Genomic DNA, 27,844 nt, shown 5'->3' with positions numbered 1-27,844 from the left:
AATTAGCCCAGGAAAGTCACAAAGCAAAGAGCAACAACACAACAACAGCAAACCTGACTGAGGCTGGGGGTAGGGCATGTCTGATTAACAAGATTGTCAAACTGCTTAAAATGTCCAGTTTTGAACAAAAAAGTACAAAAAATTAGGAGACCCACGAAGAAACAGGAAAGTAGGGCCCATACTCAGGGGTTAAAAACAGCATACAATAGAAACTGTTCCTAAGGCAGTCCAGAGGGTTGGACCCATGGACAAAGACAAGCAAACGTCAGAAAAAGTCAGTTGAAATTATCCCATCTGAGCAACAGAAAGGGGGCGCCACCAAGCATACAGCAATGCATAATGGGAGTCACAGGAGAGGAGAGACAGGACCAAAAGGATAGCTGAAAAAATAATGGCCCCAAACTTCCCAATTTGATGAAAAACATTAACCTACATGCCTCAGAAGCTTAACAAACTTCATGTTGGATGAACTCAGAGATCCACACCTAGGCTTATCATTGTCAAACTATTGACAGTCAAGGAGGACACCTTGAAAGATCAGGAGAAAAGTGACTCATCACATACAAGGGATCCTCAGTAAGATTAACAGCTGACTCCTAATCAGATCCCTGGAGGCCAGAAGGCCAAGGGGTGACTTCCAAGTGTTGAATAGGAAGACTATGAACCAAGAATTCTATACACAGTGGAACTTCAAAATGAAGCACAGTCCTACAGAAATGAAAGAAAAATTAAAGACGTTCTCAGATAAACAAAAATGAGAAAATCTTGTTATTTTCAGACCTGCCTTACGAGAAACACTAAAGGGAGTCCTTCTGGCCAAAATGAAAAGACAGTAAATAGTAATTTGAATCCACATGAAAAAATAAGGAGCACCAATGAAAAAAGGTAATTACATAGGTAAATAAATAGAAAAGACAGTATAAATGTATTTTCGTTTGTAACACTTTTCTTGTCCTAACATGGTAACTGCATAAAAATGATAATCATGAAATTATAAGCTTACGGTGTATAAAGATGTAACTTATCTGACGATAATAGTACAAAGAAGGGGGTCATGGAGCTATAGTGGAGCAAGTTTTTCCCTATACTACTGAAATTAACTTTACATTAACCTGAACTAGGCTGTTTTCAATTTTAAGATGTGAATTGAAATTTCCAGAGCAACAACTAAGAAAACAACTCAAGAAAAAGAAATATATACAGTGCTTGCTCTCCATTTTACTAAATCAAATTACTAAATCAATTCTCAGCGTTAATCCAACAAATGACATAGGTTGGTCAGTGTTTTCTCTTTGAAACACTATCTTTTTTTCCCTCTTTCTCAGGCTTGAGTGTCAGAGCCTCCTCATTTCTCCAACTTCTGAATGGTAGGGGCCTCTGGACTCAATCCTTGACGCCCCTCTCTCTCTCGTATCTTCATTTAATTGGTAGGTGATCTTATCCAGTCTCATGACTTCGAGTTCCAGCTACACGCTGATGGCTCCCACGTCTGTGTCTACATGCCTAACCTATCCTCTGAGCACCAGACCCAGCACACCCAACTGCCCATTCTATCTCTCGTCTTCCACATCTAATAGGCACTTTAACCTACTTGCCTAATATACGTCTGCATGGCTCACTGCCTCACACCTTTCAGCTCTCTGCTCAAATGTAAGGTCTTCAGAGAAGCCTTCCACAACTGTCTTATGTAAAACAGAACCTCTCCCCCACTCTGTATCCCATAATCCTTTAAAATTTTTCTTCACTGCCCGCATCACAACTCATTTATATTTATGTACCTGTTTTAGGTAAGCTTTAAGAGCTGAATCCTTGTTCACTGTGTTACCTCAGTGCACAGAACATACTTAAACATTTATTAAAGGAAGAGAAAGGGAATATTGATTAGGAATAAATGTATAAAAGGGCTTTTCACCAATGCATAATACAAACAATGAAGATACTTACTTTTCCTTTTTTTCTTGTTTGTGGGCCTCTCTCGTAATTTGAGCCGCTTTTCTACTATATGGATGGATGACTTTTTTTTCTTGTCCTACACTTTTTCCCTTTGGTGCTTTAGGCTAAAATGTAGAGAAACATATGGCACACACAGTCAGATACATAAATGACTTCTCTCAAAAAATTTTCTTTAGAAATAAAAATTTAAAACAGTAATATAACAGAAATACTGTGAGTCACAAATACTACATTACGAATCAGGAGATACGCCAGACTCAAAGTCTTTGTTTCCATGCTCCTAACAGAAATGATATACAGTTGACCCTTGAACATCGGTTTGAAATGCATGGGTCCACTTAAACACAGACTGATTTTTTTCCCACAGTAAATACTACAGTGTTACATGGTCCATGGTTATGGAGGAACTGCATATATGGAGGGCCGACTATAAATTATATGCAGATTTTTGACTGTATGGAGGATCAGTGCCCCTAACCTCTGCATTGTTCAAGGGTCAACTGTATTCAGAACTATTCTCCATTAATGTAAGAAAAGAAAGGCACAGAATCAATAAACCCAGCTCTTCAACTGTTCCAGCTTCACAGCAGATACAGAGAATGCAGACAGTGAGGTGACTCACGGCTGGAAATTTGCGTCAAAGTTAAGAAAGTTACAAGAGGGCAGAAGGAGCGCAGGATGTTAACGGGAGCCGGACTGCAGAAGCCGCACGTGGAACAGTGGGCAGTGAATAAAGCAAATCAGACTTGGGCTCACAGGAAATCAGGAACAGAGGAAATAATACAAGCCATCTCGAAATTAGCACATCCCATTCAAGCCTTATGCCACTTAACTCGGTCCTCTAAACTAGCTGTCTAGCATTTCAGTAACTTTTTAATTCCTACATAATTCTGTATCTTATATATGACCTATATTACTTGGGAATTTTGTTTGGCTTTAATAGAAAGCCAAAATAATAGTGGCTTAACCCAGATAAAGTTTAGCTCTCTCATGTAAAAAGGAGCTGGAGGTTCTGTTCCACAAAGCCCTGAGATCCAAACTCCTTCCACCTTGTTATCCCACTATCCTTAGGCTATAACCTCGTATCTATCCAGAGTTCAAAATGGCTTAACAGCAGGTCTACACTCCAGCCAGTGAGAAGTGGAAAAGAAAATCAAAAGGCATATTCCTTCTATATTATATGTAAGGGAGGATTACATAAGGGATTAGTAAATATAATCTTTATTCTCAGAAAAAATACAGGATTACAAAAGAAAAAGAAAGAGGCATTAACATACCTAATTCTCAAAAAGGTTGTGTTTCTAGAATATTCTCTTCAAACCTACTGTCACTGTCTTAATTCAGTCTCATGATCTTTCATGATTAGGATGGCCTTTAGGTTCTCACTGCTAGTCCTTTTTCATTGGAAGTGACAGAGCTTATCTTTCTAGAACACTAATTAGTAAAGTCCTTCTCCCCTGCTAAAGAGCTCCACTAACTCAGGTCCTAAATCCTTAACATGGAAAACAATCTACCCCAACCTACTTCTCCAGCATTATATCCCATTCTTCAAAAGACCCTTCATCCCATTCTTACTAACTTCTCACCATTTCTAGAACATACCCTGCTGTTTTTTTACATCTGGAGACTATACTTGTTGCTACCTCTGCCTGCAAAATCCATTTCCTTACTTGTCCTTTGACAAGACGCAGCTCAAAGTCACTTCCTTTGTAAAACTCTCCAGGTAGAATTAGTTAAAATGACCACCTCACACATGTACTCATTTCATCAACAAATATTTACTTAAATATTTAATAAATATTTACTGCTCACTTCTTGATAAACCTGACCAGAGAAGATTAACTCCAAGTCTGAAACCCAGGATGCCCCTGGAAGCTGTTAGAAGTATAGGAGTATAAAGTGTGAAGCCATCGTAAGAGTATGTGCATTCTTTTGTGTGTCTCTCTGCACACGTGGCGGGGAGGGAGGAAGGAGAAAAGAAGGTGGGAGAAGGAACTTTTGCGCGTGAAGTGTACCCAGCAAACATAAATCAAGTGTGTTTGTGCCCACCTGCAATCCCCTCCCCGAGCGTGAGCTGGACCTAGTGGCTCACGTTACTGACTAGCCTTGGGCAAAAGCGATGAGTTATCAATCCCAAGACGAGGTTATGAAAGGACCCCGGCTCTGTCTCGCCCGCTCTCTTTTGCCCTCTTCTGACTCACTCTGATGGAGACCAGCTGGCTTGTAGTGAGCTGCCCTACGTACGCAGAGGCCCGTTTGACAAGTAACTGAGAGCGGCCTCGGCCGACAGCCACTGAAGAACTGAGGCCCTTGGTCCAACAGTCCACGGGGAGCTGAATCCCACCAAGAAAGACGTGAGTGAGCTGGGAAACGGATCATCCACAGCTGTGCCCTGAGATGAAACCACAGCTTCAGGTTATACCTTGACCGAAACTGGTGAGAAACCTTGATGGAGAGGATCCAGGTAAGGATCCTGATCTGTGACCCAGGAAAAGTATGAGATAATAAATTCTGTTGTTTTAAGTTGATAAATTGTGGGATAGCATGTTAAAGAGATAACTAATGCAAGACCAAAAAATAAAGCAAAGATCTCTTTGAAAAGATATCTTTATTCCATATATTCCAACAAATAAAATGCTTAAAAAAATGAAACAAGGTCACAAAAATCTCAAGAAAAAAAGATGGTTTCTGAAGCTGTAAAACTTAAGTTACAGAGCTGTGTAACGTTTCAGCAGTATGTCCAAGTCTATAAAAAATTTCCTTTAAAGATTTAAAAACTTTCTTTAGAACAAGAAATACTGGTACTGTTGGAGTATAAAAATGTCTGCACAGCTTTAGAAGATCTCAGTTAAAGAACCTCCAAGACTTACTACAAAGAATATACAAAAAAACTGAACTTATATTCTGACTCAACTGTAGACTATGATTTCTTATAATAAGTTATTCATGAAAAGGTTGCCTCAAGGCAGGTTATAAATATATAATAAGGCACAGAAACATGTATCATAAAATATTAAATTTCAAAACAATTTTATGTTTCAGTATATTACTTTTTAAAAAAAAAACCAACAAAATACTTCAACAGGGGAAAAGTGAAGTAAAACCCTATCAAGGAAAATTAATCTATCAATTACGGTCTACTCAAGCTAAACATCTCTTAATTAAAAAGCAATTAATCTCCATAAATCAGGGATTGTCCAAATTTATTTTGTAAAACATCTGACAATTCATAAAAAAGTATAGAATGTAAACGTATAACAAAACTGGGGGGAGAGGGATTTAAGGTGTATTTTCAATTAAAACTTAGTATTTTATGTTTCAAAAAGCACCAAATTAAACTCTCAAAGATACAACAAAAATACATTTTTTTCATATGCATCACAGAATACTCTGAATAACAGAAACTTTCGAAAGTTTCTGGCACCACAGAAATATTCCGGTTAAGAAAACTGATATTAAAAGTCTCTTACACACAATCTTTAATGATTACTTCAGAAAATTCATTATAAACTAATCTTTGGATTCATACTTCAGAGTAACAAAGAAAACACACAAGTAGTTTATTCAAACAACACAACAACAAAGAGAGGTATTTCAGGAGCAATATGCTTTAAATACTCCTGTTAAAATCATAAATAACAAAATGGAACTTTTCCTAAAAGACTATCAAAGCCATGAGAGAATCTAGGCTCAACTAGAAACAAAAGTGTCATTTAGACTGCCCAGTTCAACTAGAAACCTAGAAGAATGATCATTTCACCAAACACACTTAAGGTACACAAAGATATATGAATACTTTTTTTAAAAAAAATGTAGAAGAGTAAAGCCATGCCTACAACTGAGAAAGCTTACAGTATATAATACCTTAAACTCCAAATACCCTAAAGCACAAAATAAATTCTAGAATATGATATACTAAGTCACTTAACATCGAAGACATAACAGGAATATAATGCACTAATTAACAGAATCTGCACCATTTTTTTGCAGGCACTCTACCCTGAAGAACCCTAGGGCATTTCCCTTGCTTAACAGGTAAATTTGATGCCAACGACAAATGTCAACGACAAATACCTAGTTAGAGCATCCAGAAAGGAACTTAACGGTTCTCCACATAAGCCTTGCTAAACCCCATTCAATTTTCAAGGACCATTTCCAGTTCACATATTTGTGAAGATATCCACAAATATGTAACCATTTCACATCTCAGTATCCCTTCTCTCTGGGTAGCATTTCTCCCGTAGCACTTAACATACTGCACTGACCAGTCATTTAATTCCACACGTGTGCTTATCTCCTACATTGCAGCTCCCTGAAGACTACAAACATGTTCTACTGGGTTGAAAATAATAGTTGGGAAGAAAGAAAAGAAAGTGGGATGTTGACCCAAGTGAATATTTTACTGTATACTATACACTGAGTTACTGTGTATACTGTATACTGTACATTGAGCTACTATCAGTAAAAAATATTTTAAAAAGTTCTTTAAAATAGTGTGAAATACCTCATATAAAAATAATTTTTAAAGGTTCATAAACAATACTCTCCTTAACATTAAAAAAATATCTTAATAATTCTCTAATGCCGACTTGACCTTTCATGCAAAAATCTAACACCAGGCTCAACTTTATGTTATTCCTGACTTACCCATGGATATCTAGTCAGAATTAACCATTTCTCCCATTCTTCTGCTACCACTCTTTACACCTCTACCTTATACTAACGTTCACTGACCAAAAAAAACAAAAACAACCCACAAACTTACTGAGCACATACTACCATATATTAAAATAGGCACTGAGGTTCCAGGATTAAAAACAGACATGGACTTGCTTACAGTCTAGTTATATCCTAACTACATAATTTACAATCTAGTTATCTCATGAATAACTATGTAATTTAATAAGTGCTGGCCAGAAAATGGCCACCTTATAATAGGTGTACCTAACTTTGGGAAATCAGGAAGAGACTCCCCGAGAAACTGACTTGAGACCTACTTGGTTTTTTAAGGATAATGCGAGCTGCTGGATAAAGAACAGTTTGGACGGAGATACAGTAAGAAGAAGCAAGACTACTGAAGTATTGAGGTCATTAAGAAAAAAATGACAGTTGAGTGGCACAGCCGGGGCAACAGTGAAGATGGAGAGAAATGGCAAGGTATGAAATGCATTTTGAAGACAGAATGACAGGACTGACTATGGACAGTGAGGGAAAGGGAGGAGTCCACTATGACTCCCACGTTTGCAACAAAGCAACCAAGTGGTCAGAACTCCCACTGACTAAGATAGGAATTGGCACATGGAGACAGGGGGCATCAAGAACCCACTTTCAGACACTGGTTTAAGATGCCCTGGAGACTGCTAAGTAGAGATGTAAACTAAGTAAATAAAGTTATGAGTCTGGCACCTAGAAAAAAGGTCTGGGCTGAAGATACAAATTTGGGATAACTTGGGGTTAAAGGAGGTACTTTAAAGCCACAGAGATGAGTCTCTTCAGTAGAATAAGAAAAGGGGCTAGGGCTAAGCTCAGATGAACAGATATTTAATAAGCACCTACAATGTAACAGGCACCATTATGAAATCAATGAGAAAAAGATCAGTAACTTAAAATAAAAACAGGCCACAAGAAAGAGTATAGATAAATGCCTTTTAAGTTTTGAAAAGATGTGTGCTCTACCTTAAAAGAAATGTAAATTAAAACTTCAATAAGCTATAATTTTTAACGTACAAAAAATATTTTAAAAAATTATTTATTCACACTGCATTAGTGACACTGTGGGTGAGTTAGTAGTCTCACTAATAAGTGGGATGTAAATTGGTACAATCTTCTGGAAGGTGATTTGATACTTCTTATCAAAATAAAAACTGTACATCTTTTGATCAAGGAATCCTACTTCTTTTAATTTAGTCTACAGACATATTTACATATGTACAAAACAAATACGAATAATCAATGCAGCAGTGTTTGCAGTAGCAAAAGAATGTAAACAGCTTAAGTGTCCATCAGAGACCTGGTAAATAAATTACAGTAAAAGCAAACAATAGGATGTCAGCTGTTAAAAAAGCAAGAGGTAGATCTATGTGTACTCACATAGACTGACGTCTAAGATCAGGTACAAGAAAAAAAGCAAAGGGCATAGGATTGTGTCTAGCATACTGTTTCTATGTATGGGAGGGAGGTCAGAGGACATATATACTGGCACATTCATATGAAATATCTGAATGGTTACCTAAGAAACTGTGTTCTAACAGTGGTTGTTTCTCAACTGAGCTAGGGAATTAGGTAACACAGTTGGAGGCACACCTACTTTTTGGTGTAGGTAGAATAATGCCCTCCCTCCCAAAGGTGTCCATGCCCAAATTCCCCCACACCCATGAATGTGTTACCACACATGGCAAAAAGGACTGTACAGACGCCATCAAAGATCCTGAGATGGGGAGATTATCCTGGATTATCCACATGCGCCCAAAATAATTGCAAGGGTCTTTATAAAAGGGAGGCAGAAGGATCATTGTCAAGAGAAAGAGATGTGCCCTTCTCTTCAGGCAGATTTGAAGATGTTACACTGATGGCTTTGAAGAGAAGGAAGGGGCCAAGAGCCAAGGAATGTAGGCAACCTCTAGAAACTGGAAAAAGGGAAGAGATTCTCCACTAGAGCATCTTGAAGGAAGACAGCCCCAGCTACACCTTGATTTTAGCTCAGTAAGACTCATTTTTGGACTTCTGATCTCCAGGAATATAAGAGAATGAATCTGTGTTGTTTCAAGCCATTAAATTTGTATTAACTTTTCACAGCAGTAAAAGGAAATTAACACACATTTCACAGACAACCACATTTTACTGTGTTTTTTTTCTTTAAACCACGTACACGTAACATTATTCCAAAAGTTGGTATACTAGGTAGATTTTCATTAATGTTTTTCTTTAGTTTTACTAACTCTCAGAAGCCAGTTTTTACTAGCAGGCAATCGCTTTAATACTTACTACGCTTATAGGCATAAAAAGAGAAACATAGACAAATAAAACAGAATCGAGAGTCCAGACAAGCGAGCCAAGAATATTCAATGAGGAAAGGACAGTCTCTTCAATAAATGGTGCTGGGAAACTGGACATTCACATGTAAAAGGATGAAAACTGGTCCCCTATCTTACACCACTCACAAAAATTAACTCAAGATGGATTAAAGATTTAAATGTAAGGCCTAAGTCGTAAAACTCTTAGTAGAAAACATAGGGAAGGGCTTCCCTGGTGGTGCAGTGGTTGAGAATCTGCCGGCTAGTGCAGGGGACACGGGTTTGAGCCCTGGTCTGGGAAGATCCCACATGCCGCGGAGCAACTAGGCCCGTGAGCCACAACTACTGAGCCTGCGCGTCTGGAGCCTGTGCTCCGCAACAAGAGAGGCCGCGATAGTGAGAGGCCCGCGCACCGCGATGAAGAGCGGCCCCCGCTTGCCGCAACTAGAGAAAGTCCTCGCACAGAAACGAAGACCCAACACAACCAAAAAAAAAAAATTAATTAATTAATTAAAAAAAAAAAAAGAATAGTTCTTTAAAAAAAAAAGAAAACATAGGGAAAAAGGTTCCTTGACATTGACCTTGGTAAGGACTGTTTGGATATGACACCAAAAGCACAAAGCAACAAAAGCAAAAATAAGCAAGTGGGACTACATTAAACGAAAAAGCTTCTGCACAGCAAAAGAAATGATCAACAAAATAAAAAGGAACCTAGAGTTGGGAGAAAATATTTGCAAAATCACTCATCCAATTAATTCATTAACAAAAAAAAAAAATCTAAAAATTGGACAAAGGACGTGAATAGATACTTTTCCAAAGAAGATATACAAACAACCATCAGGTACTACTATTATTACTAAGGTTAATTACAATAACATTCACTAAGTACTAGACACTGGACTAAATGGTTTACATTTAATTTTTACACTTCTATAAAGTAGGCACTACGATTACTCCAACTTAACAGAACAACTGAGTCTTAGAGGGGTTAAGTAACTTCACGAGGACCATAATTTAGCAAAGACGGGTGGCAAACTCATCCTCCAGGACTCCACTGTCCACATTCTGAGCTGCATGAAAGAAGTACAGAGCAAGTAATAGAGAAGTCTAGATGGAAAACCTCCAGTTCCAAGCTGAGTTTAAATTCAAGAGAGGATGCAGCAGAGCCACCCTGGCTGATGCACCAGAAAAGTGACAGAGCAGGAAACGTGTCAATGAGAACAGATTTATATGCTGCTTTCTTGACTCATGACAAGGCAATATACTCCTACTATACAGCCTGACAAAAGTGACGTTCTGATAGTCAAAAAACACAACTACTGTCAAATGCCAATCAACCCCCCAATCGCTCACGCACAATCCAACTACTAAGGTTTTAATGTTCCAAGCTGAAAAGGAAAGCCTAGAAAAGAAAATTATAAAGAGCTGGCCACCGCACACACTGATAAATAAAAAGACTGAATTTACACAAACGTATATAATCTAAAGCAAAAAAGACTGCAGACAGACATGAAAAATAAGAATACAATGAAAAGGAAAAAGAGAAAATGGAAAGTGACAGAGAAAGGGAACTAATGGCACTGAGACCAGAGTATCATAACTTTTTACCAGATTATAAACTTTTTTATGCTGTTGTTTTCGTTAGAAACTAACTGAAAAGTGATTATTTACAAAACATGTTCCTATTCAAGAATTATTCTCAAGAACAGAAAAAAAAGGAAAAAAAATAGCAGTTTTGCAATATAAACACAAGTGGTAAATGTAAAAGCAAGCAAGCATAATTTAGACACTGTTTACCTGTGAGTGGCTCCTGGAGATATAAGTTCAAGAAGGAGAACACAGAAGGGTTCTTTAAGTGAATAACGGATAAACGAGAGCTCCTTATAGTTTATACTTAAACGTGCTACATAAGCGCTCTTTTGCATCCACTGCATTTTTAATAAAAACAAAGTGTCAGGGCGGTGGAGGGGAAGAGGGGCGTGGAGGCAGAGTCTGGGGCGGGAGTAGGGCACTGAGGGGTGCTGAGCGGCCGCGAGGACCGGCGACTACGCCGTCCCCGCCGCGCCCCGTCCGCCCCCCGCTCCTACACCGCTGAGGAGCAACTACACGGAGACCCGCGGATTTCCCGCGGGCTGTGGGCAGCGGCAGCGGCGGGCGCCCTACGAGCCCTGCAGGACCCGGCCCGGAACCCGTGCCTGCACCGCAGTCCGCGCACCGCCCACCGTTCTCCCTCCGCACCCCGCTCCCAGCGGCCCGACGCCGGCCCGCCCTCCCCGCCGCCGACCGGAGCCTTCCAGGAACGGGTGGGACCCACCATGGCGACGTCCTCGCGGCCTGGGACCTCCGGACCTCCGAGTCCACACGGCGGGACCTCAGGCTCGGCGGCGGCAGCAGCTCACGAGGCGACGCCGGCCAAACCCACGAGGAGCGGAAGAAGCCGGGCGCACCTGACCGGAAGGGGGAGGGACGAGCGTTCGTCCCTAAAACGTCCCCGGAAACAAGACCTCACCTTTGTGGGCCGCGGCGGACTCTCACGCCCCAGCGGCGCAGACAGGCTCCCCGCGTGCTCGCCGGGCGCCGTGGGCGGGGTGGCGGAGCTCGGGGCCAAGGGTGAACGAGGCGGCGCCGGGCGTGAGGCCGCGACCTGGGCCCGGCCCCGCGGGATCTCGGGCGGCTGCCCGGCGCGCAGCTCCCGGGCCGCACAGCCCCTTCGGACGTGGCGGCCCCGGGCTCCGGCCTCGCGCACGCCGCCCCCTGCCGGTGGCGCCCAGGGCCGCCGCGTTCCCCGGGCGCAGGCCTGTCCTCCGCGCCTCCGGGCCGCCGGAGCGAAGTTCCCCCGAGGCTGTTTCCCCGTGAAAGCCCCCTCTGCCCACTCGAGGCTCCTTCCCACCCGGTTTTTCTGTGTTCTCACGATGTGTGTGTCTTCGTTCCATCTGTACTTGGGAGGATTCCGTGGACAGTATATTCGTTCAGCAGACACTCAGTTATCTCCTACTGTGTGCCAGGCCTTGGGAATACGCCGACGATATTCCTGCCCTAGCTCAGCTCATATTCCAAGGCGACGTGTGAAAAAAAACACCTAATTAATATTGTTTCCAGTACCATACTGTTCTGAAAAACATAAAGCTGGCAGGGTAGGCAGGAAAGCTGTTTCACACGTGCTGGTCTCTGAATCCGCTTTTGAAAGTAAGAGTTGAGCAGAGACCTACATTAAAGGCAAAAAACTGAAGGAAAGGTAAGGCAGACTTTATTCAAGGGGTTCCTCCTCAGTCTGTATAAGGATCACCGCAGTGGGGGGAGATACGGGCTCCCCTCGGAATATACGGGGACAGGAGGGAACTGATAGCCCAGGAGCAGGGTGGCGGGTAGTGGATGGAAAATTACTAAGAGGAAACATTAGGGGTAACGGGGCATTCTGGCTGCACCAACCTACCAGGACTCTCGAAATAGGCAGGCTGGTGTGATCAGACATCACCTGGAAGATGGTGAATGATCCGGAATCTGATGAGTTACAGACATGGAGGCTGACCAGATGTGGAAGATGGGGGACTCTGGCTAAACCGACTTTCCTGCTAAAATTGAACAATCAGATACGAACAGGAAATCCGAAATTCCAGGCCTAGTTGAAAAAAGATTTCAGAGGAGCCTGAGTAGAGTCTGGTCAAGGAGAGAATCTTGTCACCTGAATGAAAGGAGAAAACCAGGCATGACAAGGAGCTACAGGTAGGGTGAAGTGGGGTATATGTGTGCAGGTACATGAATTTAATCAACGAATATAGCCACTGAAAACTAGATTAAATTGTAAACAAGAATGGGTGACCACAAGATCCCTGAACCTAGGGGCAAGGCTTTTAAGTGTGTGAAAGCGCATTCCGCGTCAATCTACACAATGAAGGGCACCCTTGTAGCATCTACTCTGGAGGCACTACTCTACTGAGAACTCCGGTTAATCCATAACCTTTGCACCCTACTTCTATACGATAACCGTTTCCTGTGACGCCAACTTACACCCACTCTACCCAGGTTCCGAAATCCGGCCCAGTGCAAGTCATCATCCTGAGTTCTGTGTTAGTGCAAATCCAGTAAATTCTTATGCATTAAATTCAAATCCAGTAAATTCAAATGCATTAAATTCTTGTTCTGGCTATTTCAGCTGTTACTGATTGCTCTACCGATCACAGAATTCCCTACCTGCTCCTACCCCATTCTTAATTTCAAATTGCCAACAATCCAACAAACCATGTATCTTCAATTTTTTTTTCATTTTAATTTGGGTTTGAAAATAAAAGATTTTGTATTTTCCCCATTCAGATTCAACCCTTAAATAATATTATGGGCAAGGCACCATGTTCAAAATACACTGTAGCAAATGCAAGAATGAGTTATACAAAGTAAGAGTACAGTAATGCACTATATATATATAAAGTACAATAGTGAAGACTAATATTTGGTCATAATTTAGTGTGTACATGCACCACAGTGAAAAGCAGAATGAAGCCTCCTACTTCTCCCCCCAAATATCACACCCCTGCACCCTGCCACCCAGTAGAGAGTTGGGAGATATCTTTAGAGATGTTTCCCTGTGCTTTCACAAATGTACTAAGGCGTGTGTGTGTGTGTGTGTGTGTGTGTGTGTGTGTGTGCATGTGTAAGGGCAAAGTATTGATTAAGATTAGATACTGATATAATAATACAGGAATACCTTCTAGGGTAACCACTAAAAGAACAGAAAACAGGATATATGACTTTGAATAGGATACAAACAAGAAGAGAAAATGAAATGATAAAATAACTCAAAGCAATGAAATAAAAAAAAAGAAACATAGGACTGTAGGGAAAATTTTTAAAATATGGTGATAGATTTAAATCCATATAACAATAATTATGGACTAACTGCCTGCAATTAAAAAAATGAATATTTTACATTGGATTTAAAACATACAACTGTGTTCTGTTTATTGAGACACATCTGAAACATAAGGAAACAGGAAAATTAAGTCAAAGATGGAAAGAGGTATACTAAACAAATACTAACCAAAAGTATAGATATATTAATCTTATAGAAGATAGACTGTAAGTCAAAAAGTATTATGGTAGTTAGAAGAGGTCACTTCATAAAGATAAAAAGGTTCCATTTTAAATTTATATACTTATATTCACCTAGTAATATAGCCCCAAGTATATAGTGGAAAAACTGATAAAATTTCAAATAATGGTAGAAAACAAACAGCCTTGGAGGAAAATTACCTTTTTCAGTAATTGATAGAACAAGCTGATGAAATATTTACAATGATTTGGAAGACTAGCCCACCAACACAATTTGACCTAATGGGTCTCATAGAACGCTGCTTCCAGTGCTTCCAAGAATACTTGTGTTTTCCAACATATATGGAATAGTTATCAAAAATGATCATAGTTTGGGCCAGAAAGCAAATCCAAACAAATTTGAAAGGCCTGAAATCCTACAGAATGTGTTCTCTAACCACTGTGCAGTTAGATTAGAAATCAACAAGAAGAAGATAGCTGGACAATTCCCATATAATTAGAAATTAAGAATTACACTTTCAAATAAGTCGTGAGTTAAAGAAGAAATCATATGGAAATTGGAAAATATTTGGGGCTGAAATGATAACAAAAATACTACATATCCAGATTTGTGAGATACATCCGAAGCAGCAATTAGGTCCTTTAGTGTATGTATTAGCGCCTCAATATAAATGTTAGGAAAGAGGAACGGCTGAATATTAATGAGCTAATCCACACCAAGAGGCCAGGAAAGGAACAATAAGGGAAATTCAAAACAGAAGGTGGAAGAGAGTGAAGACCAGAAATTATTGAAATTGAAAAAACAGACATAATTGAGAACAGGAAAGTAAAAATTTGGTTCCTTTTAAAGAATGATAAAATTGATACATTCCTGCAGGACCACTCAAAAAATTTAGAGTAGACCCAATTAACCAATACTGGAATTGAAACAGGTGATATCACTTCAGATGATGCAAGCGTAAGAGGATATTATGACCAAATAAATTTAAATAAAATAGCCAAATTCTTAAAAAAATATAACCTATAAAACTGACAGAGGAATAGAAAACTTGACCGTTTCCATCATCATCTCTAAAAATGCTACTCAAATATCTTCCCACGTTAAAATTACAAACACAGATTTTTTAGATTTTATAAATACATGTAAATAGGAATAGAACACTACTCTTTAATATGATAAAAATGTGGATCAGTACTAGTGATAGTAGATATCATTGTCTTATTCCTGACCTCAAAGAGCAAGCTTCTGTTTATCCACTTTGGGAAACCACTCTGGCATTATCTGAAAAGTTGAAATGTGTACATCTTCTAATCCAGCAGTGGTATTCCCGGACACATACCCTAGGAACTCTAGCCCATGCCTCTCAGGATACATATATGAAAACATTCCTAACAGTACTGTTTATAATAGCCCAAACTAGAGAAAACCTAATTGTTCATCAACAAAAATAGAAAAATAAGTGTGATAAATTCTATACAGCAATGAAATTAACAAACTACAGTGATGGTAAACATTGATTTTTAATCGTAATATAAAAGAAGTAATAGACAAAAGGATGCATACAGTATAAGTTCATTTGTAAAGTTCATTTATAACGTTCAAAAACAGGCAAAATGAGCTACATTTTCTAGATACACTTTCTTAAGTGGCCAGCGATATTCTTAACCTGAGTGGTGGTTACCTTGCTGTTTACTTTATGATTTTTCTTCATGTGTCACACTTACGGTTTATGCACTTCTATGTTTGTAGGCTATACTTCACAGGAAGAAGTGTTAAAAAAATTTTAGCACAAATGTATTACTCCATTGTCTTTTGCATCCAGTTTTACTGTTGAGAAGTCTCACTTTGGGCTAATTTTTGTTCCTTTGTGGGTGGTTTACTTTTTGTGTGGAATCTTTTCATAATTTCTCTTGCCTTTGCTCTTCTGCAGTTTTACTACAGTGTGTCTAGGTATTGGTATTTCCTTACGTGTCCTGATACTCACGGCCTCTCAATTCCTTTTGGGGATTTGTATTATCTGGATATTGATAATTCTGTTCTCCCAATCTTTCAACCTTTCTCCTGTATTTTCTGTCTCTTTATTTCTACTGCCCCTTGGATTACTCCTAATTTCATCTCCCAGTTTACCCTTTTATTCTTTGATGTAATCATCCTGCTAGATATTCCATCTTGTGTCTTCATTTTAACTACCTTACTTTTAACAGATATGTATCATATATCACTTGTTTTCTAAAAGAGTTTATCACTTTGCTTTATTACCATATTCTTCTTCAACTCTTGAACATGTATTGTACTCATTTTAAATTATTGGTTCATCTGTTCCAATAACTCTGCTTAAGGTGGCATGTGTTGTTCAATTTCATTATTATTTATTGTTTTTTTTTTTAATTTATGGCTGTGTTGGGTCTTCGTTTCTGCACGAGGGCTTTCTCTAGTTGTGGCAAGCGGGGGCCACTCTTCATCGCGGTGCACGGGCCTCTCACTATCGTGGCCTCTCTTGTTGCGGAGCACAGGCTCCAGATGCACAGGCTCAGTAGTTGTGGCTCACGGGCCCAGTTGCTCCGCGGCATGTGGGAATCTTCCCAGACCAGGGCTCGAACCCGTGTCCCCTGCATTGGCAGGCAGACTCTCAACCACTGCGCCACCAGGGAAGCCCCAATTTCATTATTTTTAACTTTCTGTTCGAGGAGTCGTACTCCTCAGGTGTGTATTCTCCTTGAACCTGTAGCATCACATTTCACTGAAGGAGTCAGCTCTCTTGTCCTGTAATGTGTACTGGGGACGTGCCGAAAGTCACACCCTCAACTGTGTCAGTCTTGGAAAGTCTCAGAACACGGAGGCTGAAATCACAGAGGAGAGACTCCAGGGACCAGAGGACTTCTGCTGACAGGAGAGCAGGAGGCGTGAGGGCCCGAGGGCAGCTGTCTTCCTGCGCCTGTTTTCACCTCTCCTTACTTAGCTGGGCTCCGTCTCCCCCGCCAGCGCCTCACACCGCTGGGACACCAGTGATGCCCCCCACCCCTAAGGTGAAGAAGGGAGACAAGGGCTCAAGTTAACAACCTCTCCAGACCCCCAGACGGACATCCTCCTCCCAGGCCGCTGCCTCCCACCCATGGCTCACGAGTCCCCATCTTCCCAGGGTGTTCACAGTCGTAATCTCACTTCTAGCAGCCAGTTCCTTCCTGCTGCCGTCATTTTTCAGGGTTGTTTTCGAGGAGCCTGTGCTTCTTCACCATTTTATCCTACTTATTGTTGGGCGTCCTGATCACATTAATAAAATGAGCCTTTTGTCACATATGATGTCAATTGGTTGGTAATTTTTCTTTTGAACGATCTGTGACAATTTTTTTGCGGCGGAGAAATTGTAAAATGTCTTTCAGTAGGGAGCTAGTTGTTATACAAAAGAGTTAAAGGTGGTCCCCTATAAAGTTGTATCTTGTTTTCTTCCTCACAGCAGGCTGGGACCCAGTAACTCAAAAGCCTGATTGGTGCCAAAATCAAATGTTTACACATCCGATTATTTGAAATATAGCTCCGAAGAGCAGATGTTTAGCCATTTAGAGTCTCCCTGCTTTGCATACCCTGTGAAACATCACCCAGCATCTGCTACCTGCAGGCGAGATCAACCCTGGGGCTGTAAAGGACCCCAAGCCACTGCGGCTCTTTGGAGTTACCTGGGCCTAGGGTCTCCCCTCTCTGATGCCCCACCACTACCCTGCCGGAGAGTGGTCCACCCTGCCTTTGGGAGGGGTCGGCGCTGAGAGGCTTTCCCCGCCCCCATGCAAATCAGTCGGAGTGACTCCCAATAAAGGTGGTTGTGCACTAGTGCCATCTCGTGGTCACATCCTCGAGATTGCTACTCTAGTTAACAAGTCAAGATTATTTGCTGCTGCTTTAAAAAATGATTTAAATCAGTATGTACTGATGTGGGCAATTTTATATACTCGTTAAGTTGAAAAAGTGAGCTATAAGACAGTGTGCATAAGAAATCCCACTTAGAACAAACTGTGGAAGGAAGACAGTATAGAAAATATCAGCGAGGATAACAATCAACTGTTAATAGTTTACGAGATGAGGCTTGAGGTGGGGGGAGCTCGGAAAATAACTCTTCACTCTGTTCTTCTCTAGTGTTCGAATTTTTTAAAGCAATACTTTAAAAACTTTTCCAATTAAAAAAAGGAAGATTGAGAAAAGCTGAATTTGATGGTTAACGTGGTCAAAGACTGTGGTGTCATCAGAGATGTGTTAATACAAACAAAAACATAAGGGCTGGTGATCAAGCTTAGGGTTCAAGTGCACAAGTCCTAGCCTGTAGCACCTCAGAACGTGACCTTATTTAGAAACAGGGTCATTGCAGATGTAATTAGTTAAGATGAGGTCATTACTGGAGAAGGGTGGGCCCCTAATTCAGTACGACTAGTGTCCTGATAAAAAGAAGAAATTTGGACATAGACACGCATGAGGGAGAAGGCCATGTGAATACTGGAGTTATACGACCACAAGACAAGTGTTACCATTTGAACTGCTCCCCTCCCACCCCCAAAAGATGCCTTGGAGTCCTCACCCCTACCTCAGAGCGTGACCTTGTTTGGAGATAGTCTTTCCTGAAGTAGTCAAATTAAAAGGAGGTTGTTAAGGTGGGCCCTAACGCAAAATAACTGATGTCCTTATAAAAAGGGGAGATTTGGATAGAGACATGCACAGAGGGGAAGGAGCCATAGGGAGAAGACAGCCATCTGCGAGCCAAGGAGAGAGGCCAGGCGTGGATCCTTTCCTCATGGTCTTCAGAAGGACAACCCTGCTGACACCTCGATTTTGGACCTCCAGCCTTCAGGGCTGTGAGATCATCACTATTGTTTTAGCTCCCACCCCGAAACCCCAGTGTGTGATCCTTTGTTACTGCAGACCTGCTGCTTTCTCCACTTCTTGTTCTCAATTTTGTCAGATAATTCTACTTACTTGCATTAAATTTAATGTTCAGAACTATATATATATATATTTTTTTTTTGGAGTAACAAATGAAATTTTGTTTATTACACACCAAGTTAAACTTACAGGAACTTAGAACATTTGGAAATTGATCTGAAAGAAAGAACGTAATAAATGGAACAGAAATAAATAAGTCCTAATGGAAACCATGACACTTAATTCTGGAAATGTAATTTTCCCTATTATAATTTGTGTTTATGATTCACAAATTGTCTTATAATTTTCTGCTACACTTTTGTACCATACGTGTAGCAAACAGAAAAGTTCCTAACTACAGCTCTGTGTACAGGGGAATTTTCTATCAACGTTTCTGTAGTCAGAGTTTCATTTGCCTTGCCCAGGATTCACAGGAGGACTGGGACACCTAGAGTCATACTAGGACAGATTTTTATGGAGGTAACGAGACGAAGAACCTCCTAGTCTGACTTTGGCACCATTGCAAACCCTCGCCTTCCCCACGTTCATTTTATCTCTCCTAACACTATCAGAACAATTTTCCCAAACACTGCCATGATCAAGATGTTCAGATGATAAAACCCTTTCCACTGCACTTCACCCTCAACCCAAAAGCAAGAGAACAAAACAAAACTCAAAAACAACTCACTTGGCTCTATTTCAAGGCCTTTTCAAAATCTGGCTTCCTGCTTTCCCCTCACTGTTCTCAGCATGAATCTTCCCTTCCTGTCAGATTAGAAATTCTCTTTTGTAACTTTGCTACTTTTGTAACTTTGCTCTTGACTTCCTATCAAGGTTACACTAACCAAAATCATACCCATTCTACAAAACCTAGGTTATCTGGAGAGTATATGCCCCATGGAAGGTATTATGGTTCAAAATATTTTAAAATGCTGTTCTGAGACTACGATAGGATAACTAGAATGAGACTTACCCTTTAGCCATAAACAACAACAAAACTAGAGACACTATTAGAAAGCAATAGTGTTCATACGTTGGAAAACAGGCAGGGCAGAACCGTGATCCCTAGAGAAGAAAAACAAACAAGGTAAGCCACATCATCTTCCTGGAGGCACTTTGCAGACAGCGCTGCAGGGAAGGCTGTCTTACACAGAGCACAGCAGAATTCTGGAGATCTCTACTAGGCCAGGCAAAGGGTAGCTTCGGGGCAGTAAATGAAACAGTTCCCAGAGCTCACAAAGCGCTGACTGACACAACTGAATCTTGACCGGCCAAGAGAAGAGGGTCCTTGTTGAACACCTGGGACCTTCATTGGAGACCCCAGGGAGGTTATGCTTTTGCAGTAACACCAGAGTGAAGCATACTTTATATCAGTCTTAACAAACTTAAAAAAGTGTAAAGCACCAAGCTGTCTGCTAGAATGAAATCCAACACCCTTTAAAAGAATTTAATGAAATAAAATATAGCACCCCCAAACAATGTCCATCATTTAATTTTTAAATTACTAGCTATTTCAAAAAGCAGAACAGTGTAACTCACTGTCCGAAGAGAAAACAGGCAATAGGAGCAGATTTAGAAATAATGGACTTAGCAGAGAAGCACTTTATTTTTTTTCTCAGCTTTATTGAGGTATAATTGACCTATAATATTGTGTCAGTTTAAGGCATAAAATGTGATGATCTGATACACATTTATATTGCAAGATGGTTACCACAATAAGGTTAGTTAACACAGCCATCTCCTCACAGTTTTAATTTGTGCGCGTGTGTTTGTGTGTGTGGTGAGAACATTTAAAATCTACTCTCCTAGCAACTTTCAAATATATAATATAGTATTTTGAACTGTAGTCACTATGCTGTACATTACATTCCCAGGACTTCTTCATCTGAGAAGCACTTTAAGAAGTAGGTCTTTTAGAAGTAGGTCTTTACTGTCTACCTCTCTCCCCTACCAAAAAAAATAAGGACTCTATAAACTATGGAAAAAGTAGAACCATCAGTGATAGCATCTGCCATAAATTTCAAAGCAATAATTCAAGAAAGTAGAGCACCTTTCTTCCCCCAAGAAACTTACTGCCCTACACAAGAATCTTACCCTCACTCACTCCATACTTAGCCCACTGAACTAACCAAATTCAAATAAAGGAAGAAAAAGGATGAATTCATCATTTGTGTCTTTCATTGATAAAATTCCATTTTAACAAAACTCAACAGTTCAGATATCAGCGAAATGTCAGTGTTCCCAATCTATATACAACTCACTCTCAAACAGTGGAAATGTATATTTTCACAAATTGGTGTAGACCTCCTGAGTAATCAGTAGGGGTGTTTTGTTTCCTCAGAAGCTGCACTTACCAATTCTTGCTATTTATATTTTTCCCTCCATAGCTATCTGTATTAGTGCTCTGGTTGGGTTTTATTTTCATTTGAAGTACACACAATAAATTTTTTTTTGTACTATGAGAAAAAATTATAGTGAAAAATTTAAACAAAGGTAAAACAAAATATTTATTTATTTACAACATGCCTTAAATCAGGGGTAAAAACTGGCAGCCTGAAGAAACGGCTTTTTCCCCCAACAAAATGTTCACAAATTTTTCAATTTTGAATGCCTTTAGGTGGGCTTGTATCCTCCAGTTTGTCACAGGCCCCTCCAATCCTCTTACATTATAACCTACATTCATTTACACATTTAACTCCCTACTCCAGAGGTACTTGAGTTTGCCAATCCCTACTTTAGGTGTATAAACCAAAATTAACAAATGAATAATTTCTTCCTGTTTGCAGAAAACTTCTGACTATCTTCCAAAATGAGTTCTAAAATGAGTAATGGACTTTTCTCCAAGACAATTAAATTTTTGCCATGTTGGCTTAAAAATTGGGGGCTGGCCTTTTGTCAGTAGTAGTCTCTTCTAAATGGAGAAAATAGAATGTGGTGTCATGTCTCTGATTTACTTGACTGTGTTCACGGCCACACTGGGTGATCTGCATTATCAAACTATGCATACTTTATACTTATATGGTTACTTTCAACTGCATATTTGAAAATATATTTTAAAAGACTAAAATGCCTACAAGGAATATTAATAATTTATATATAAATTTCCATTCCTTTGTTTAAAAAATCTCAGAACACTTTAAAATATTTTACAGATAATTTACAAAACATTCTTTTTTTATGTACTTAAAAAAGAAATCCACACGGTCTCACAGAACAACAGAGGGAAATTCACACTCACTATCTAGGGTATTAAATCTTCAAGACTACATTCTTTTCTTAAAAAAATTGATCGTTACTAATGTTAAGAACTTTCTGTTTAATACTTTGGGAAATAGTTGTGCAATACTTTAAACGAATGGAAGAATTTGGGAACTTTAAAAGAAATGTTAAGTACTTATTTCTCCCATTTTTTTCAGGTAAACACTGCCTCATAGACCATTTTTATACTATCCACATTTACCAATTGTTTGGGTTTATTAGAGCTCTCCTTAGCCAAAATAATAGTGAGTTACCTATGTTTATATCACTGCCTTCCTGTCAGCCCCTAATAGTTTGCTATTATGATACTACGAATATTTTTTTCTTTAATTTCCATCTGTACTCCCAGTCCTAGTTTGGTATGTTTTTATTTTCTCTTCCTTTTTTAATCTAGTAAGCAAGCACTAATTCGTAAAGGGCATGCAGAGTAATACAAGATGACCTTCTAAGGATTCTTCCGACTCCAACATTCCTTCAGCAAGTCTTAAAATCTTGTCAGTGTCATACCATTATGGTTTATTCTAATATGTATTCTTAAATATAAAAACGGTAGAATTAATTTAAGTGGCAAATAATATTTAAATTTTTTTCTGAGATATAAGAGAGAAACAAAGAGTAGCAAGACCCCTGAGTTAGTTGTTTACAACCCAACTGAATATTGAGATTATCTGGGGAGTTTTAAAAATTACCGATGCCTAGATCCTTTACCCAGAAACTCTGATTTAATTGCTTTGGAGTGCAGCCTGGACATGAGACTTGTTTTTTTAACTCCTCAGATGATTCTAAAGTACTACCAACATTGAGAACCACTGGTGTAAGCCTATCTGCAGATGACTGATTCTTAAGTTTGACTAAACATCAGAACTGTCAAACCATAATCAGTATCAAGGGTGCCAAGAACAAAGAGCTTTATTGAAGTCTTGCAATTCTGGAGACATAGACTGGGGTAAAACTGAAAGAGTGTGCAGGGACGAGAAAGAGTCAGGGGCTTATAAAGACAAAAGCCACAAGGTTGTTAGAGTTGTCTGGCAAGAATTATGACTGACCCTCATGCAGGAAGGAGATATTTGTCCTTAAGTGATAGGCTATGAGAGTTACTTAGGGTAAGGGTCCAACAAGCATCTTAAGTTTCTGGAACGTTGGGCAGGTGTTCTGGATGCCTGTGTTAAGACAACCAGCGGCCAAAAGTTCGGAATCCATTCGGAATCACTTCTTCAGTGGCCTCCCGGCTCCATTTTGGAGAGTTCTCTTAGCAACACCATTTTACTTTCCGCCCAGAGAATCAAAAGGTGCATTAAAACTATAGCGTCCGAGACTTCTAGGCCCACAAATTAAAATTCGGCTTGCCTAAGGTGGAGTCCAGGCGTTTTTGCTTGTTTTTTGTGTCCAGTGTGATGATTTTAATGTGAAGTTAATAATTATTATTAACTTATTATTACTCAAGAGTCAAGCTGTTCAACACCGCAGAGTGGGAGAGGATATAGTACTGTCATTGTGTTTTTGTTTTTTTAGACAATAAGCTATAACCCTTGCCCACTAGAAGTGTTCCATGTCACAAGTTTAGTTTTATAACTGAAGCAAGTAAATTCATTGTATTTAAAAGTTATTATTACTAACAGTATTTTAGGGTCTACTTGGGAAACTGCAGTTCTAGATACGCCACCATTCAGCGGGTCTAGATTTGACCTTTCCTGCACCTTTTGGTACTTCCATCTGCAAGTCACAGACAGGATTTTCAGCTGCTCTGAAAAGTCTCGTTGACACAGAGCTGCCATATCGGTTAGACTGAAAGTGACTTTGGATAATTCCCATTAATGCTCGGCTACAGAACCGTGAAGATGTCTCGGACGTGGCTTCACGGGATGAAAAAAAAGCACGACTTCAACAAACTGCTTCCCGTAACACACGGACAGAAGAATGCCCCCTTCTGAATTTATACCACGAGGAAGGGTATGAAGACATTTAATTACTTTTCATAATGTTGAACATGCCGGCGACAAAGTAGTAAAAACCCACTCACCGGAAGAAGAAGGCGGGGCAGGGCGAGAACCCAAGCCGGCTTGGCGAGCAGTTTCCGCAGGGAGGCGGGGCCGGCGCGCGCTGTCACCTGACGAAGCCGCGGCAGCGGTCACGTGACGGCACTGCCCCGCTCGTTCCCCCGGAGGCGGGGCCAGGGCGCGCTGTTACGTGACGGGACCGCCGTAGCACCGCCCCTTTCGCGGCTCAGGAACCGGGGAAGACGCCAACGTGGCGGACGCCGCCCCGCCCCGCCCCGGACGCGACCACCGTGCTGGTCCTGCAGGACGTGGCCAACCGCCTGCGCACCCATTCCGTCAGGGCCACCCCACGTCGTGCTGCAGCGCGGCCGAGGTCGTGTCGGTGCTCTTCTTCCACGCGACGAGCTACAGACAGACAGAGCCGGAGCCCCCGGGCAGCGACAGGTTCATCCTCTCCAGGGGCCATGCGGCTCCACTGCTCGGTGCCGCCTGGGCGGAGGCGGGCGGCATCAGTGAACCCGACCTGCTGAACTTGAGGACCATTCGCTGTGCCCCGGAGGGACATCCCACCCCCAGACTGTCGGCTGTCGACGTGGCGACAGGATCGCTGGGGCTGGGTTGGGCGCCGCGTGTGGAACGACTTACGCTGGCGGGTACAGGGCCAGAGCCCGCTACCGGGTGTTCTGCCTGCTGGGCGACGGCGAGGCCTCGCAGGGCTCTGGCCGGGAAGCTTCGGCCTTTGCTGCCCACTACAGTTTGGATAACCTCGTGGCAGTCTTCCCCGTGAACCGCTTGGGACAGAGTGGCGTGCCACGCCCCGAAGCACCGCGCAGACATCTGTCGGCGTCGCCGCGGAGCCTGTGGGTGGAACACTCGGGTAGCGAGTGGATGGCCAGGACGTGGAGGCCTTGTGCCACGCGTTTTGCCAGGCGACTCGAGTGAAGAGCAAGCCCGCTGCCGTAGTGGCGAAGACCTTCTGGGGCCGGCGTATTCCAGACGTCGAGCACGCGGAGAACTGGCATGGAAAGCCGGTGCCGAAAGGAAAAGCAGATGAAGTCATCAGACTAACTGCGAGTCAGATACGGACCAACGGGAATCTCATAGCCCCTGCTGAAGGCTCACCTCCAGTCAGCGTCACAGATACAAAAATGACCTGCCTGCCTGATTATAAAGCGGGCGACGAGATAGCTACTCAGAAAGCATATAGTTTGGCTCTGGCTGAACTGGGCCCTGCAGATGAAAGAGTCATTGTCCTGGGTGGTGACCCAAAGAACTCCATCTCTTCTGAGATATTCAGGAAAGAACACTCTGAGCGTCTTATTGAGTGTTTTACTGCGGAACAGAACTGGCCTGTGCTACACGTGGTCGAACCGTTGCTTTTGTTAGGACTTCAGCTGCCTTTTTGAGCAGAGCATTTGATCAGATCCGGAAGGGAGCCATATCTCAAACCAGTATCAGTCTTAGTTAGTGGTTCCCACTGCGGGGTGTCCGTTGGTGAAGATGGCCCCTCCCAGATGGCCCTGGAAGATCTAGACATGTTCCGAAGCATCCCCAGTTGCAGTGTTTTCTATCCAAGTGACGCCGTCTCGACAGAGCATGCTGTTTGTCTGGCTGCCAACCCCAAAGGAATGTGCTTCGTTCGGACCAGCTGGCCGGAAACTGCAGTTATCTATATACCACAAGAAAATTTTGAGATGGGACGGGCCACGGTCATCCGCCACAGTGTTAATGACAATGTCACAGTTATTGGAGCTGGAGTTACTCTGCCTGAAGCCTTAGCGGCTGCCGATGCCATTTCTCAACAGGGTATTTCTCTCTGTGTCATTGACCCGTTTACCATTAAACCCCTGGATGCTGCCACCATCGTATCCAGTGCAAAAGCTACAGGCGGCCGGGTTATCACGGTGGAGAATCACTACCGAGAAGCTGGCGTTGGAGAAGCCGTCTGTGCAGCCGTCTCTGGGGAGCCTGGCATCCACGTTCATCAGCTGGCAGTGTCAGGAGTGCCTAAAAAAAGCGGGAAACCTAGTGAATTGCTGGATATGTTTGGAATCAGTGCTAGACACATCATAGCAGCTGTGAAATACACTTTAATGAACTCAAATAGCTGATTTCTTAAAAAGTCAGTCTGTTCACATTGGTTTTAAAACACTCATTTTATATTACATTCATGCTTGTTGTGACAAAGCTATCATTTATATCTATAGTGTTGGGCCTTTTTTTGTTTTTTAAACAAAGCCATTTAACACCTTTCTTCATTCGTAATTCAGAAATTCAAGTCAACTACCTTTCTCTTAAGCTGTGACTATATATACAAATGTCACTCTCATTTTTGAATCATTAAAGCAAGTTATAATCGTTTAAGTAACAGAATAGTAAACAAAAGAACCACCTCATACAAAGTTTGCTGATAAGACTACAAATAATCGACCAGGTTGGGAATTAACATAGAGGTAACAGTTCTTTAAATGTGTGTAATTTCTTTGTATGTAAAGAAAATGTGAATTTCATTGTAGAAGTCAGTAGCCTAGGTTTTGAAGCAAGTTGGAGCTTTCACGTAATGGCATCCTACCTGCAGCTTCCTGGATAATGTTTGACTGCAGTTCCCTGGGCATTTCCTTGGAAGTTTGCCTTCATCTCTCCTCTGCAGTTTAGAGGCTGAAGGACAGCAGTGAAAGCTCTTATGATGTACCGTGCTGTTTGCAGAGACTGTTCTGTAAAGAGATGAAAGCCTGACTAGTTCTAGTTTGCACACTGCACTGTTTTGTGAGGTTTCAGAAATGTTTCATTTTCTCAGTGACCAAACCAGGTTGCTAACTTGATTATATTCATCTACTAAGGAAACTAGGGTCAGTGAAATAAAGTATTTAAAAACCAATAGCTTTATTCAGTTTGTGCCATGTATGTGTGACTTGGTTTCTCTCTGATAAAGAAAAACCTTCTATCTAAACCGGAAGCAGAAAGAGTCATGTCCCCCAACAGTAATCCTGGGAAAAGGTCCGAGCTGGAGACAAATCACTGGAAAACAATGTGTGGGCTGAAGCAGGCCCCTTGCTTTTCGCTGTGAGTATGTAGATTATGTGGCTGGAATACAAGAACAAAGTACCAGTCAGGAAAATCAAACACGGAGCCAAGGTTCAAAAGTAAGTTTAAAATTACTTTTTGTCAGGTAATTAGCTCCTTAGTTTTATTACCTTCACTAAGTGCCCTCATTAAGTTCTTTGGAGACATAACCAATTTGTCTCAGGGTCATTGTTCTAGAAGGTATTGCAGAGACCAAAAGTTGCCAAGTGGAGAATCAGAGAAGTTGGGGCCTGCTCAGGATGGTAGTAGTGATGTCTGTCCTTTTTCTCTGAGCTGGTTCTGGTTTCTCCTTTGGAAAATTGATCATGATAATTGCTCTGTTTATTTCCTAAGATTTAAAAATTATTTTGTAAAAATAAAAACAGTTGCTATAGGATTATTGTAGAAATTTAGAAAATACAAATGCACAAAAAAATTTACCTCATTTGTCTCACAGACACACACAAAAATCCATTTATAGCCTGTGATCTCTAACTGTAGATCTTCCAATATGGTCATTCCCATCTAGTAACATCAATCAAATATATCTGTGAGTGGGTTGCTATTGAATAACAGTTCTTCATCCTTAAAGTTTTCAAACCCTAGTA

The 27,844-nt window shown here is 41.1% G+C and overlaps 3 protein-coding genes across 3 annotated transcripts in view; 2 read left to right on the top strand and 1 right to left on the bottom strand.

The window, feature by feature from the left end:
* Nucleotides 1–11,420, bottom strand: part of TMA16 (translation machinery associated 16 homolog) — a 41,701-nt gene extending 30,281 nt beyond the window's left edge. Inside the window, exons 1-2 of the mRNA XM_036853478.1 lie at nucleotides 11,281–11,420; nucleotides 1,945–2,057 (exon numbers count right to left, since the gene is read on the bottom strand). Coding sequence (XP_036709373.1) covers nucleotides 1,945–2,057; nucleotides 11,281–11,283 — 116 coding nt within the window. The 5' untranslated portion in view covers nucleotides 11,284–11,420. The remainder of the gene's footprint in view (nucleotides 1–1,944; nucleotides 2,058–11,280) is intronic.
* On the top strand, nucleotides 11,282–13,038 carry LOC118895880 (translation initiation factor IF-2-like). Its single transcript, XM_036853445.1, has 2 exons — nucleotides 11,282–12,201; nucleotides 12,417–13,038. The coding sequence occupies exon 1, from the start codon at nucleotides 11,282–11,284 to the stop codon at nucleotides 12,047–12,049; it is 768 nt and encodes a 255-aa protein (XP_036709340.1). The 3' UTR covers nucleotides 12,050–12,201; nucleotides 12,417–13,038.
* Nucleotides 13,039–20,621: 7,583 nt separating this feature from the next.
* On the top strand, nucleotides 20,622–27,583 carry TKTL2 (transketolase like 2). The gene is given in 8 exon segments (XM_036853444.1): nucleotides 20,622–20,638; nucleotides 24,382–24,518; nucleotides 24,521–24,784; nucleotides 24,787–24,991; nucleotides 24,993–25,056; nucleotides 25,058–25,517; nucleotides 25,520–25,638; nucleotides 25,640–27,583. Coding segments are annotated over 8 exon segments (1,911 nt in total). The 3' UTR covers nucleotides 26,285–27,583.
* Nucleotides 27,584–27,844: the final 261 nt, after the last annotated feature.

The sequence above is a fragment of the Balaenoptera musculus genome, chromosome 5 (genome assembly GCF_009873245.2).
Source record: "Balaenoptera musculus isolate JJ_BM4_2016_0621 chromosome 5, mBalMus1.pri.v3, whole genome shotgun sequence".
NCBI classification, from domain to species: Eukaryota; Metazoa; Chordata; class Mammalia; order Artiodactyla; family Balaenopteridae; genus Balaenoptera; species Balaenoptera musculus.
Note: the sequence above shows the minus strand (reverse complement) of the source record. Positions and strands in the feature narration are given on the sequence as shown.